The 14013-nt window shown below is 55.4% G+C and overlaps 1 protein-coding gene across 2 annotated transcripts in view; it reads right to left on the bottom strand.

Moving 5' to 3' along the window:
• The window catches only part of JAKMIP1 (janus kinase and microtubule interacting protein 1), a 133806-nt gene that overhangs the window by 5245 nt on the left and 114548 nt on the right, over nucleotides 1-14013 (bottom strand). Inside the window, exons 9-12 of one of the 2 annotated variants that reach the window (XM_006153660.2) lie at nucleotides 7046-7174; nucleotides 4996-5124; nucleotides 4001-4084; nucleotides 850-912 (exon numbers count right to left, since the gene is read on the bottom strand). In XM_006153660.2, the coding sequence (XP_006153722.1) occupies nucleotides 850-912; nucleotides 4001-4084; nucleotides 4996-5124; nucleotides 7046-7174 (405 nt within the window). Of the gene's footprint in view, nucleotides 1-712; nucleotides 913-4000; nucleotides 4085-4995; nucleotides 5125-7045; nucleotides 7175-14013 lie in introns of those variants that run through there. The other variant, XM_027773870.1, reaches the window with a different exon arrangement.

Genomic DNA, 14013 nt, shown 5'->3' with positions numbered 1-14013 from the left:
GGGAGGCACGGCGGGCCCTTTCTGCCGACGAGGCTGGGCCGAGTCCACCCCGTCACCCCAAGCCTAGCCTGGTGGAGCAGTGGCCCCTTTCATAGTATCCGAGTAAGTGAACGGTGGGAAAACAGAGGCACCAAGCTAGGAAGTCCCTCCCCTGAGGGAGAACGGAAGGAGCGAGAGTGCAGCTGGGTGGTGCTTCTGCTCCCAAAGCCCGTCGGTGTCTTTTTCACCCACACTGCCCCAGGATCAGTCCACCTGACAGCGTCCCAGCAAAGCACAGCAGGGAAGGAAGGGTTTCTTACTTTCCTACAAAGGTTCAATAAGAAGCCTTCGTGGTAGCAGTTATCCCAAAGCACGTATCAGTCAGGGAAGCAAGACTGGGCCCACGCCTCAGCTAGGAGATGCCGGGAAGCTACTCAGTACCCCGTGCTCAGCTTCTGTCCAAGCAGGGTAAGAGGAACACCATCTCCCAGCTTATAAGATGATGTTCGTAGATGAGAGAGTTTGAATAAGTCCTTGGAACCATTCCTGATCCCTGAGGGGCTCTGGACCCCCATAGCAATGGCAGCAGTACATGCTGGGAGGACGGGGGAGCTCTCCCCATGTCTGCGGGATGCCCAGGAGGATGGTCTGAACCGGCTCTGCGGGCCCATCCTAAAGGACAGAACCAGGAACTGGGCTTTGATTCAAAGTGAGGAAGATGTCTCCCCTCATGAGAGCTGCCCGGGCCCTGCGGCTCTCCTCCCTGCAGTGCCCAAAATGACCTGGGCAAGACTCACGTGGTCTGAGCAGACCTCAGAGGTCCTTGGGGACCTTGGGCTTCCTGATTCTCTGAAGCAGGGGGTCACTTACCTTTTCCAGCAAGTCCTGGTTGGTTCTGATGAGTAGCTGCTTCTCTTCAACCCACTTGGAATCCTAAGGAGAGTACTAAGTATGTTCACACTCACTAAAGCCAGCAGAGAGCTAAGTAACGGGCATCCGGGAAGCTATCTGTAGGAAGGCCAACAACTACTAGACCTCATTGCTGGTCCAAACCGTTACACCCAAAAAGGAGAGATGCAGGTTGTGGGGTACACCTTCTCCACTCGTCTGCAGTCCCCCCAAAGTGCAGAGTATTCATTCTGCTAGCATCATCAGCTCAAGACCGAGTCTACTCCAGCAGGCCCTGGCACGCCCTGAAGGCTGGCTATGCCCGTGACCTGCTGCATTTACACACTGGGGTTCTCTCAGCCCCTCAGCCTGTGCTGTCCTTCCCTTGCCTTTGCCCGGTCAGGTGCAGTCACGTAGGTTTCGTGAGCATCTGGCACTAAGATTGTCTTCTAACCATGGCATCCTAGAGTCAAGCCCGGTGCCTGGTACCCAGTGGTGCTCAGAAACCTCGGAGTGTATGGATGGATGAGTAAATGAAGACATGGGGCGCCTTCTCGAATTCCTCCCTCTCAGCTGATCTGTGGCTGAGCTGGGACTAGGCCAGGATCCTTTCATGGTAGGTCAGGTAAAGCCCATTCAATGCTGGCATTATAGAATGCTTAAAATCTAAGGCCTAGCCTACACCTGGCTCTCCTGATACAGGATGTCCAGAAAAGGACTGGCTGCCTCCTGGCTGCCTCCTACCCAGTACTTGTCACCTGCACTATCACCGTGCTGACCGCGTGCAGGCCTCAGGAGGCTGTGTGTCCCCACGAGGATGCAGCTCTGTTCCACTCACCTCTGGATCTGGGGAAGACTGTTCACAGCAATGGCTGCCATGTGCCCGCCCATCTCTGTGTGTGCATCCCTTTGCAATGTGACTCTGTAGTTCTCCCAATAAGAGAGAGAAGGTCTATTTCTCCACCTTGATGCTGGGATTGGCTGTGACATGCTTTGGTTACTGGCACTTTAGAAAAAGTGATAGAGGCAGAGGCTTGGAAAGCACTTGACATTGGTGCTTGTCCTTTTCCCTGTCCCAGACCACCAGGTGAAGAAGCCTCGCTGGCCTCCTTGAGGATGAGAGACCTGGGAACAGCTGGCACCAATGCCCAGAGAGGAGACTGAAGTCATCTGGGGCCACCTAGCCCCAGTCAATCTAGCTGGAGATAAGTCAATCCAGCCTCAAGAATAAGCCTGGGAAACAAGCACCCCACGAAGCTCAGTCTAACCACTGATCCACAGAACTGTGAACAAATAGAATTTTTGTTGTTTTAAACAACTAAGTTTTGAGGTGGTTTGTTATACAGCAGTGACTAGCTAATACACTATCCCATGCACCAAGCAAAGGGCCTGGCATAAGGTGAGGACTCTGTTGAGTGCTTGCTAAACAAATGGCCATCTGTTGTGCCCCAAACTGGCCCCTCCCTTTAGCAGGTACTGAGCACAGAGCAGACCCACAAGCACGTGGTCTAGCACCCTAGGGCAGAAGGCTACCCTAATCATACAGAGCCCGGAAGAAGGTAGCTGATGCCAATGGCAAGTTAGGACAGGCCTTTGGAAAAAGCCTTATCATCTCTCACCTAGACGTCTGCTCTGGCTACTTCTGAGTTTCCCTACTTCCCCTTCCTGATATGTTAATATAGCCCCATGTCAAAGATGAGGTGGCTGAGGCCCCAGGGGTTAACATAGCTTGTCTGAGGCCATGCCAACAAGTGGCAGAGCCAGCATTTGCACCCGGGCTCTGGAGCACAGCTCTGTACAACTATCCTTACCCCCAGGGAGGAGGTAGGACCGCAGTTCCCAGACCCGTTCCCGATGATTGGGTGCTCACGTTTCCCCCTTCGTCCCTCCCTAAAGGCTGCTGCAGGGAGCTGCTTTGTGTCGGAGGCGAGTCCTGATTACTGGCTGGCTGCCTCAGCTTGAATCTCAGGCATAACTCTGAGCCCTCACCCAGCTACTGAAAGCTGAGTCAGAATCAGCTCTAGGTGATCTGTCTTGTGACACCCTTCTGGGTTCCCCCTGTGACCCACTCTTCCCTTCATACAGACCTCCCCCATACTCAGGGTCCTATCCAGTCCCAGGATCTATGGTGGACCTCAACCCTGCCGGTGCTCTACTGGAGGCAGGGGTGCCACCACCAGACACCCCGTCTGCCCATGTACACTCCTTAGCACCCCCACAGTGAGGTGGGGCAGTGTGACTGCTTTTGGCCAACGAGTGACGCCAAGACAGTAAACAGTTTCTGCACCCCTGCCAGGTGGAGAGCGCTTCTAGGCAGAGCAGTTACAGGATGGCAGTGTCTCCATCTCACTGGATCCCTGAGTAACCACATGGAGCAGGCAATCCTGCCTAAAGGAAGGATACAGAGCGCGAGCAGGAAACAGCCACTGAGCTACCCTGCTTATCTGTCACCAGACCAGAGACTTTCTGACAGAGCGTGGCACAGAACGCACATCTGTCACCAGACCAGAGACTTTCTGACAGATGGCACAGAACGCATGGCCGCGCTGCGCTAACTTTGGGCCTGCGGCTGCTCCTTTAGCGTCTCTCCTTTCCCGGGGACAGGCCCGGGTCCAGGCTTTGCCTCTCTAGTTGTCCTGCAGTCACCAGGCCTCGCCTAAGCTAATCCAGAGAATGGGTATACAGGGAGATTCTGATCTGAGGAGCGAAAGTGCCTGGACTTCCTGTGGCGCAATCATGAAACCCGGCCGTGATGAGGCCGCGGTGTAGCGATCACTAGAGCCGGTCAGGGGCCTCAGTTCATTTTCACACTGAGCCCCGATCGGCAATGGCAGCTCTTCTCCAGGTCCAAGTGGGAGAAGGTTTTGGTCCTCACTTTGCTTTTGAAATCATCCCCTATTTTTCTGTGCTTGGCAAACACACAAGAAGAGGCCAAGTTAGAATCTGATAGCATGTTTTGATATTTTTAACTCAGCAAATAGGCATATTGGATAGCAGGTTCTCGTCTGACTCTGCTAGAGTTCCTCATTCAGCGCCACAGAATGTCCTCCTCGGCATGGAGGTGAGCCCCAGGGACACCACCGTGGGGACAGAAGCGCAAAGACTCACAGAGCATAGGATCATTCCCGCTCACCTGTCCCTTCTCAACCAGTAACTTCTCCAGGTCTTCGATCTTGGCCTGACACCTCAGTAGGTCAGCTTGTAGCTGCTCCCGAGTCTAGGAAAAAACAAACAAGCAAAAAAAAAAAAAAAACAGGAAGTGAGCAAGTCACCTCAAATGGGGGACAGAACAGAGAGAGGATCACACCACAGTCCAAACAAGGCCGAGGCTGCTTGCAGGCAAACCTCAGGACGGGGCTCAGGATGGGGATGCTCTGAGGGCTTCCCAGACCTGCCGGGAGCCAAGCCCAATGTCTACAAGGTCTGCCAGGTTTGTGATCCGGACCCAGTGGCTTAGACTCATGCCAGGTGCATGTGCGTGTGTGCCCAAGATCCCAAGAAGAGAATGGAGGAGAAGGCATTGTGGCATGGCTGTCCCTGGGGGGGATTTCTTGCTTTCTATCTCTCTGTCTCTCAGCAAGTGCATGCACCCTATAGTTCTAGGAAAAAACAAACAAGCAAAAAAAAAAAAAAAACACCAGGAAGTGAGCAAGTCACCTCAAATGGGGGACAGAACAGAGAGAGGATCACACCACAGTCCAAACAAGGCCGAGGCTGCTTGCAGGCAAACCTCAGGACGGGGCTCAGGATGGGGATGCTCTGAGGGCTTCCCAGACCTGCCGGGAGCCAAGCCCAATGTCTACAAGGTCTGCCAGGTTTGTGATCCTATCAGCGGGTCTTGAATTCTGGAAGTGTCCTTTCTCGCACACAGGTGACACAGATGACAGGTGATGACACATATCATTCTGATGACCTTCCACTGCAGAGCTCCTGCTGCCACACCAAGAATGGAGAGAGTTCTAGAACACTGCCATAATGGGGGCTTAGCTATGAGTTCCCATCACTTCCCAGACCCCCTCCAAGTGTCTGTGGCAGAGGAATGGGACAGAATCACCCTGCTGGAAAGGACACACACAGCCCAACTCTCTGCCCAGCCCCTCGCTAGTTCCCAGGGCCAACCGCACTTACCCGGGCCTCCCTTTCGGCATCCAGCGTCCCCCCAACCTGCTCCTGAAGCAGGGCATAGGCTCGCTGCAGGGCCTGGTACTCCCTGGTCAGCTGGCAGAACCTCAGGTCAGCCTCCTCTCTGGTCGTGGTCTTAACGTAACGGAGAAGGAGGAACAGTCAGCATCTGACCTGAAGTGGCCTTGGTCCCCGAGTCGCCTGGGCCAAGCCAGACGTCCACATCTCACTCCAGAGAGTGCTTACGAGCTGTCGTGCCAGCAGGTACCTCTGATGCCAGAGGAGCCACCTTCCCTCCCTGCAGTCAGCCCTACTCCTGGGAGCTCCTTGACCCCAGGGCCTCACCTGAGTGATGGAGCAGGGCGTAGGGAGGAAGGGTGAGGGACCACTGGGCCAACCTCAGCCCCACAGTGGGCACTGACGCTGAAGGTGCCCCCCTCTGGCCAGCACGGCTCCTCTCCTAAGGATGCGCAAGAGCACGTGACAATGCAAACTCGAGCGTACTCTGGCATCGTGCACTGTGGCCAGGACTGGAAACAAAATGCCCATCACCACACTTGAAAAGCCCTGTGTGGTTCTCAGAGGGGTTGAGAGTCTCATGCTTGGGTGCTGAAAAATGCCTGTTTACACACTGTTGGCTGAAGCCGAGCAAATCTGAAAGCACGTCACTGGCTGATCCTGTTGAAGTTACGTGTAACGAGACATAAAAACAAGAAGCTTCCCGACCTGGAAGCTGGGTCTCTGCCTCAGTGAAGGCTCAGAACGAGGCCTGGAGGCCAAGCCCAGACCCCCACGTGGGACACGTGGAAGGGCTGCGTGCGTCTCGAGCATAGGCAAGGCCCTCCAGCCAACAGGGAGGGCGGTCTATCTCCTTCCAGTGTCAGCGGGATGTCAAGGGGGCAGCGGAGAGGTGACAGATGTCCCTGGAGCTTTGGCACAGGTGGCAGTGCAACAAGGAGAACCACCATGGGGTCAGATGGGTCAGTGCCCAGCATGTGCCGAGTTTTCCCGTGGCCAAACAGACTCAAGGGAGAGGCCAGCCTAGATGTCAGTCTAGAAGGGGTCCACAGAAAGGCCGCTGGGGGAGAAAAGGGACCCGGTCAGGACGTAGACAGCCAGAATCCCGGGACTGGGGGTGCCGGAGAGGCAAGGCCCATGCCCTAGCCAGGCAGCTGCAGGGAGGGGTCCTCGCAAGGGCTCGTGAAAGCCCAGAGAAGCTCCCACGAGAAGCAGCACCGTCCACCACCCCCAGCGAGGACATCGCCTGCAGCCCCTTGTCCTGGTATTCTGGCCCACGCCTTCCCACTCTGGGTCCTTCCTGGGCTCAAGAAAAAGCTGCCAGGGAACACAAGGAGAGGCAGAGGAGCAAGATGAGGAGACAGCAGCTGAGCCCGCTGCAGGTCCCCAGGGAGGAAGCCTGGAGCTTAGTTATCAGACGTGGCCTTTCTTGCCATTGGAAGGTCCAGAAGCCCACAGAGTCTGCCGGAGACCCTACTGGGCTTTCCTGAGGGAATTCCGCCCAGGGGAGGGGTGGAAAGAGAGCACACAGCCGCCCTTTACACTCTGGGAGCCCAGCTCCTTCAACACCGCGGCCGTGTGCCTGGACGGCAGAGCTGGCCCGGGAGGAGAGGGGGCGACCTGGGGCCTGGACGCCAAGTGCCGTCCACCTTCTCCTGTACACATCTCAGGGTGGCTCGCGTTTTCTCCGACAGAGAACCTCACTCCTACAGCCAAAAGAGCAACGACGATCTCTCCTCCAGGTTGGGGGCGTGGGGGCGTGGGGATGTGGACCACCACGGCAACGTGGACTGCAGACAGCACACCCACCGAGGCAGCGTGTGTCAGCACCCGCCTCGGCCTTGGCACCCCCCGGGTTCCCTGGGGAAGTCGGAGCCGGGGAAAGGGGGGGTCCCACGTGCTGCCCCCACCCTGCTGCCATTCACGGAGCCCACCACAGTGGGACCACCTTCCCCTGAAGCCATCTGTGTGACAATACACTGGGGGGACGCGCCGGCCTGGTGTGAGGTGCCGCTTCATGGCCTACTGGCTCGCTTACATCATCCAGGTCTTCCTCGGGCGTGGCCGGGGTCCTGTCTGTCCTGTCCGTGTTGTACGATGTTTCTGACAACGTCTCCGAATCCACGGACTCCTCGTCAAATCCAAAAAATGTCTCCACAACATGCTTCTGTAAACGGCAAAGTGCAGACCTTAGGACCCAGGGAGGACACCAGTGTGGAGAGGCCACGACTCGTAGCTGGGCCACCAGGGCCTCCCGAGACATGGCTGGTGGGACAGGCGGTGGTGAAGGGGGCAGAAGGTGGCACGTGCCTGGCTCACAGCCACGGGGAGCACGCCCCACCTGGCTCCAGCTCATGGGCCGCTGCTGTGTGACCACTCAGCCCTCCAGGCAACAGCTCGCTTCTCTGGCATGAACCCTGAGCCACCTCCCTGGGAGCACAGGGTCACACACTCGCCACGGCACACAGTGGAGGGCCCCAGCACCCGCTAACACTTGCTGAGCAGCGCACCTGTCCTAGGGAGAAAGGGACAGGCCAAGTGAGTGTCTGTCCTGAGGAGACTGCATGGCCTCGACTGCCAGAAACTGGTAAAGGCTTACGGGAGCGCCCGCACGCTGACCCCAGGGCTCCGACCAGCAGAAGGAGCGGCACCTGTCACTCAGATTCAGTACTCATTTTTTTTTTCCTATAGAGCATGTGCATTTGCTGAAGAGAGACAGAAAGTCAGGGAAAGCAGGAAATCACTCCCCAGGGGGATGGCCATACCTTAATCCCTTCTCCTCCATTTTCTTCTTGGGGTCCTGAGTGTGCATGCACAGGTGCCTGGTGCAATTTTCAAGCCCCTGAGTCTGAGGTTCAACCACAGTTTACCACGTGGGAGGCCAGGGCCTTGACCACTTATGCCGCCTGCTGGTCCCCAGGGAATCTCAGTGCTCTGCCCACTAGGCTCTGGGTTACCCTGCCAGCACTTCTCCAGCCCCAGCTCCCACAGGCTAGGGAGCTCTGCGCACTCGGTCACTCATTCATTCATTCAGCCACTGGCTGAGCACCTCCTGTGGTCAGACCCTGGGTTGGGCCTGGGGATTCGTGGTCAAAACCAGGTGAGGCGTCTCCACAGCAGCCTTGGTCCTTGTGACCACAGATGTCAACCCATGGCCACAGCCCTTATTTGGGAACATTGTTTTTCCCCCAAATAGCCCTGAGAAGAATTTGCTTTTTAATACCTCTCACGACCATGTTGAAGGAGCCATGGCTAAGTTCCAGAACCAAACCCCAGACTCTCGCTGACCCATCCAGAAGGTGGCTTCCTGCAGAGGCCCCAGCTGTCGCCAGCCCACAGAGAGGGCAGGGCACACCCTCCACGCTGAGGATGCCTCCCACACAATGGCCGTGTTTACGCCAATACACGGCTGCAGTTCCACATCTGCAGGTGTAAGAAGGGGACTGATACCATAGCCAGTGACATCGCTAGGGACATCAGACATAAAGCAGGGAAGGAGACAGAGGACAGGAGGGCCTTTCTGCCATGTTACCACCTTATGTAGTGGGAATTTCTTTTTCTTTCTGTAAGTTTGCTTTAGGGCATATGCACTTGCCAGAGAGAGGGAGAAACCACCTCCCAGGGAGATAACCATGCCACAACCCTCTCTCCTCTATCCTCCTCTTGGGATTTTGGGCACACACGCACTTACACCTAGTATGAGTCTCAAGTTGCCAGGTCCAGGACTCGAACCAGGCAGTCAGCCATGTGGGATCCAGACACTTTAACCTCTATGCCATGTGCTGGTCCCACAGTGGGAATTTCTGAAGAGGCTTTATAGGCAGCACCTGCCTCGTACATCACCCAGAGTGAGCTCACGTGGCATTTTTCTGTGGCTAGCAGTCACCCCGCATCCCATTCCTGGCTTTAGTGTGCATGGGACACATGCCTCTCCCCTGAACTCCAGACTCAGGCGTCAGTCATGTCCTCGGCAGCCACTGGGTCCCAGTGCACAGCTGGCGAACCCAAGCCTGCTGCTCCCACAGTCTGACCTGCGCTCAGCAGCTCCATTCTCCCGGCTACCCAGGCGCCAAACCCGGGGGTCTTCCTAGCCTCCCCTGGTGCTCTCACACCCACCCCGCTCTGGGACACCTCATGTCAGCACCACCATCACCCCAGAATCCAACCCTGCCACCTGCTCCATGTACTGACTCCTCCATTTTGGCCCAAGTCACCATTGTCTCTTGCTAAAAGTTTTTAATTTTTTATTGTTTTTAATTTTTTTGTAGAGGTTTTTGCCTTAGGATATGTGTGCTCACTGGAGAGAGAGAAACAGAGACAGAGAGAGAGAAGGTGAGAAATCGCCCCCCAGGGGGCGGCCACATTGCAATCCCTTTTCCTCCATTTTCCTGGGTTACACAGGCACATGCACCCGGTGTGAATTTCAGGCTACTGGGTCTGGAACTCGAACCATGGTCGGCCATGTGGGAGTCCAGCAACGTAACAGCTATGCCATCTGCTGGTCCCCTTTTGCTGAAATTTTTAAAAAGCCCCTCTCACTGGTCTCCCTGCTGCTTCCCTTGTCCCTCAAGCTGGCAGCTGGGGCCACTACTCACAACAGAAGTTACGTCCTAGCGCTTCTGTGCCCAAATCCTCTGGTGGCTCTCCGTCACCCCTGAGTAAAGACCGATATCCAGACAAAGCTGCGGGTGGTCTGCTCCCACCTGCTCTGGCCCCACCCTTCCTCGCCCTCCACTGCTCTGCTCTGGCCACCCTGCGAGCACAACCCCTGCACCTGCCACACACAGGCCACACACCGACCACAGGGTCTCTGCACTCCCGAGACGCCCTCCCCCTTAGTTCGCTCAGGTCTTGGGACAAAGACATCAGAGTGGCTTCCCGGACGACCACGTCCAAGTCCCACCCTGCTCTCTGCCCGTGCTGTTCTCTGTGGCTCTGAGTGCCCCGACATAGGACACATTCTGCTCAGTGCTGGCTGCTTGTCTTCACCTCTAGATTAGAAGCCACAGGCAGGCAGGGATTTGGCCCTTCCATTCCTCACTGCAGCCCAGGGCCTGGCACCTAGAAATGTTGCTTACCAAACAGGTGTTCACATGCACGTCTCTATTGGTGGCATCAAAGTCAAATGCATTTTATTCATTTATTTTCTTGCCAGAGGGTGCATGTGCTCACCCAAGGAAGAGAAAGAAACAGAGGGAAAGTCCTCTCCAATGGGGCATGGTCGGGCTACAAACCCTTCTCCCCATTTTCCTCTCCTGTCAGAATGGGGATGGATGCACACATGCCCAGCATGTTTTTCAAACCATCAGGCTGGAACTCAAATCGCAGTCAGTCACGTAGGCTCTAACTCCCTTAATTACTAGACTATGAAGCCAGCCCAGTGAATTTGCTTATCCACAGATAGTTTCAGGGTTGCCCATAACTCCTCTCCATTCATTCCCCCAGCCTGGCTGGACACCCCAGGTGAGCCCAGTAGGTAGGGCTATGAGGACAGATTAGGCCTCTCGGGTTCAAAGGGCATTTCTCTCCTACTAGAGGCTGAAGACAATCACGTTACTTGAGTCTCGCCTCCAGACGAGAAATCCCGCCTGACCTCAGGTGGCAAAAGCTCTCCTGACAATCTCTAGAGAGCTGAAGTCTAACATGGATGAGGATGATGGCGTCTCCGGGAGTGACCCGTCTGCAGCATTTGAAGCTCCTTTGCACACCGCACTTCCCTCTCAAGCTCTGGGTCCCTCCTTTTTCTAGGCAGCTACTCAGCTGACCCTGTTTCTTGTAAACACTGCTAACTGCAAGGCCCCGGGGGCCAGGCCTCTGTGTACTGTGGAGGTGACTAGCAGCTGTGTTTGAGAGGGCTCTGCATACCCATGGGCCCAGAAAGCACCATCCAGTTACTTTCCAAATGGGTAGAGCATTGCTGGGCTGTGGCCACCCTCAGCACCATGGGTCACCCTCAGCACCATGGGTCACCCTGGGGGCTGTGGACTCTGTTCAAATACCTAGGTTAACCCGCCTTTAGAAATCTCGTGGGACCACTGGGTAAGGCCTCTGTTCCCAAGCCCTAGGCCAGGGCATTAACCATGGTTGCTGCAAATGTGTGTTTAAAGTAAACAGCCTGACTCCAGACCCAACCAGAAGCCTCTCTGGTGGATTATGGCCCCAGAGACTAAGGCTCCAAAGAGCCATGCTGGATTGAGAGAAATGGGAAATGAACACAAAGGCCGTCCAGGCACGATCCTGTGACAACGGAGACGACCTGTAACTGTGGAACGATACACGGTCCATACCATTTCCAGAGCAGCAAAGAGCCGACTGCGACCCGACCTCCCACCCCACACCTCCCTGGCTTTTCTAACACATGGGTTGGGTTAGTTTGTTTCCTTTAAAGTCAGTTCTTGTACACAGGAAGCCAACATATCCTACATGCATTTATGCTTTTATTAGTAAAAAATGAAATAAAAAAAGATATTCTGAAGTTCAGAGTGTCAACATGGAAGCTGTTTTCTTTGAAGACAAGCAACTTGAACTACGCTGAACTCCCCAAACACACAGGGAATAATTCAATACATGCCTGCTGAGGGGTGAGGGGAGAGCCACCCAGAAAGCACCGTCTCCACTCATGTATGGCACCTAGTGGGCTTTGAAAGAGCGTCAAGCATGAGGGGCCAGGCAGTGGGGCAGCAGTAACCACGACACCCTGCGAGATGACCCTCATGGCAAGGTTCGAGTTTGGGTCTGAAGACCTCCCTGAGCACGCCGGACACACGTCTGTGATTCAGGCTGGCGGGAGTAGAACGTGGTGTCAAGACCCTGTGTGGGGAGCTGTCTCTCTCTCTCTGACGCTGGCTTTCTCTCTTTTTTGCTCTTTATGGGGGTGTCTCTCTCTTCCTTATGTTAGAAATTCATCAAAAAAAAAATGCTTTAAGTCAAGCATGAAGGAAATTGTTAAGCTGTCTGTGTTTCAATTATTTTCAAATTCTCTGGGCATTTCCTAAGAAAAGATACCCGAGAAGCAAAAATTCTAATCATTGCTCTGGGCGTCCATCCTCTGTAAGCAAACTCCTGTTTATAAACTGATCGAAAGAGCGTCAAGCATGAGGGGCCAGGCAGTGGGGCAGCAGTAACCACGACACCCTGCGAGATGACCCTCATGGCAAGGTTCGAGTTTGGGTCTGAAGACCTCCCTGAGCACGCCGGACACACGTCTGTGATTCAGGCTGGCGGGAGTAGAACGTGGTGTCAAGACCCTGTGTGGGGAGCTGTCTCTCTCTCTCTGACGCTGGCTTTCTCTCTTTTTTGCTCTTTATGGGGGTGTCTCTCTCTTCCTTATGTTAGAAATTCATCAAAAAAAAATGCTTTAAGTCAAGCATGAAGGAAATTGTTAAGCTGTCTGTGTTTCAATTATTTTCAAATTCTCTGGGCATTTCCTAAGAAAAGATACCCGAGAAGCAAAAATTCTAATCATTGCTCTGGGCGTCCATCCTCTATAAGCAAACTCCTGTTTATAAACTGATCCAGATTTAAAGCAGAGTTTTGGCAAAGTGACCGGACAGTGAATGTGTCCGTCTTCTCCGTTTATACTGTGAGTGTACGGGGGTGCTCGTCTTGAGCAGATCCAGTGGGATAGGGAAGAAAGGGGGAGGTGCCCCCAAATAACCGATCCGGTCCCTCCCAGCCTCGCTCGTCCGAGAGCGGCCGGTAAGTGGGAGAGGGGCTGGTCACCCGAGGCACACCCAGGGCCGCTGCTTACCTTCGTGCTTGTAGGTCATCTCCTGGCAGCCGGAGAAGTAGAGGCACACCAGGGCGCAGAGGCACAGGAAGAAGGAGAAGTAGAGCACGAAGAGCACGTACTCCATGCCGCTCCGGACTCACGGCCCGGGCGTGGTGGCTGAGCCCAAAGCCACGCCGTGGGCCTCGGTGTCCAGGCCGTCTCCGGTTCTGTCCCTAGGCACGTCCCTTCCTGTCACACGCCTGCCTCACTGCCTTCAAGGCTTCCCGTGGGTTTGTCTGCTGCGGATTCCCGAGAACAGGAACCCTCCCGAAGGCGCCTGTAGGAAAGGCCGCCAAACCGAGGGCAGCCCTGGGCGCTGACGATGCCGGCTGTAGGAGAGGAGCCCTGGGGCCGGGCTGGGGTGCATTCGTCACGGAGGACAGTTTCCAAGCCAGTTTACTCTCTGGGGACTTCCCTCTCAGACCCCAGGCTCCCTGAGCTGAGTCTGTTGTCAAGGCCACTGCACAGGCCCTGAGTCCCCGGGCGGCCCTGGGTCCCCAGGAGCAGCACTGGCAGCGGGAGCTCCGCGAGAGTCCTCTCCGTCAGGACCAGAGCTGAACGCACACGCCTTTCCTTCCCACTTGGGAACCGTCTCTGCCCATCCCTAACTCGTCGGTCCCTCTGCAATCATTTCATCGGCATTTGGCTCAGCATTCTGACAGACTGAGACAAGCCACTATCCAGTGGAAAAACTAACTTCTGCACTGGATCCAAGTTCAGGCCCCCAGTGCAGATGGAGCATCTGAGAGACTGCGCTTCTGGGAGGGGCTTTCCTAGGCAGGACACCAAAAGTAAAAGCCCTCGTATTGGAAAAGTGACAGACGTGACTATAAAAAGTAAAACCTCTGTGCTTGGATAGGAACCAAAGCAGCATTAGAAGGCCTTGGATAATTCATGAAAGAACTAGGGCTAAGTCCGCGCGTGTCTGCTTCAACCTCAGCAGCACACGGCACTGCTCCTTTCAGAGTGTCTGTCTTTGGCGCTGTGCACCTCCGCCGTGCTATTCAGTTCTTGACTAACCCTTTAAGTCAGGCTTCCATATATGGGGCCACTCGGCCAGGACTGGGGCTGGTCCGTGGGTGGGCCTATGGCCAGGCTGAGCCAAGGACCACCAACCTTGGGTCTTCTGCTGGAGCCACGAGAAGAGACAGCCTCTCACCACAGAGGCTGCTAGACAGGTAAAACGCAAGCCTGTGGCTGGGAGGGGCCGGGGGGCGCCCCTGTTTGGGGGGGGG

The sequence above is a fragment of the Tupaia chinensis genome, unplaced genomic scaffold (assembly GCF_000334495.1).
Source record: "Tupaia chinensis unplaced genomic scaffold, TupChi_1.0 Scaffold000384_1, whole genome shotgun sequence".
Taxonomy (NCBI): Eukaryota; Metazoa; Chordata; class Mammalia; order Scandentia; family Tupaiidae; genus Tupaia; species Tupaia belangeri.
The sequence above is the reverse complement of the archived record's forward strand: the minus strand, read 5'-3'. Positions and strand labels throughout refer to the sequence as shown.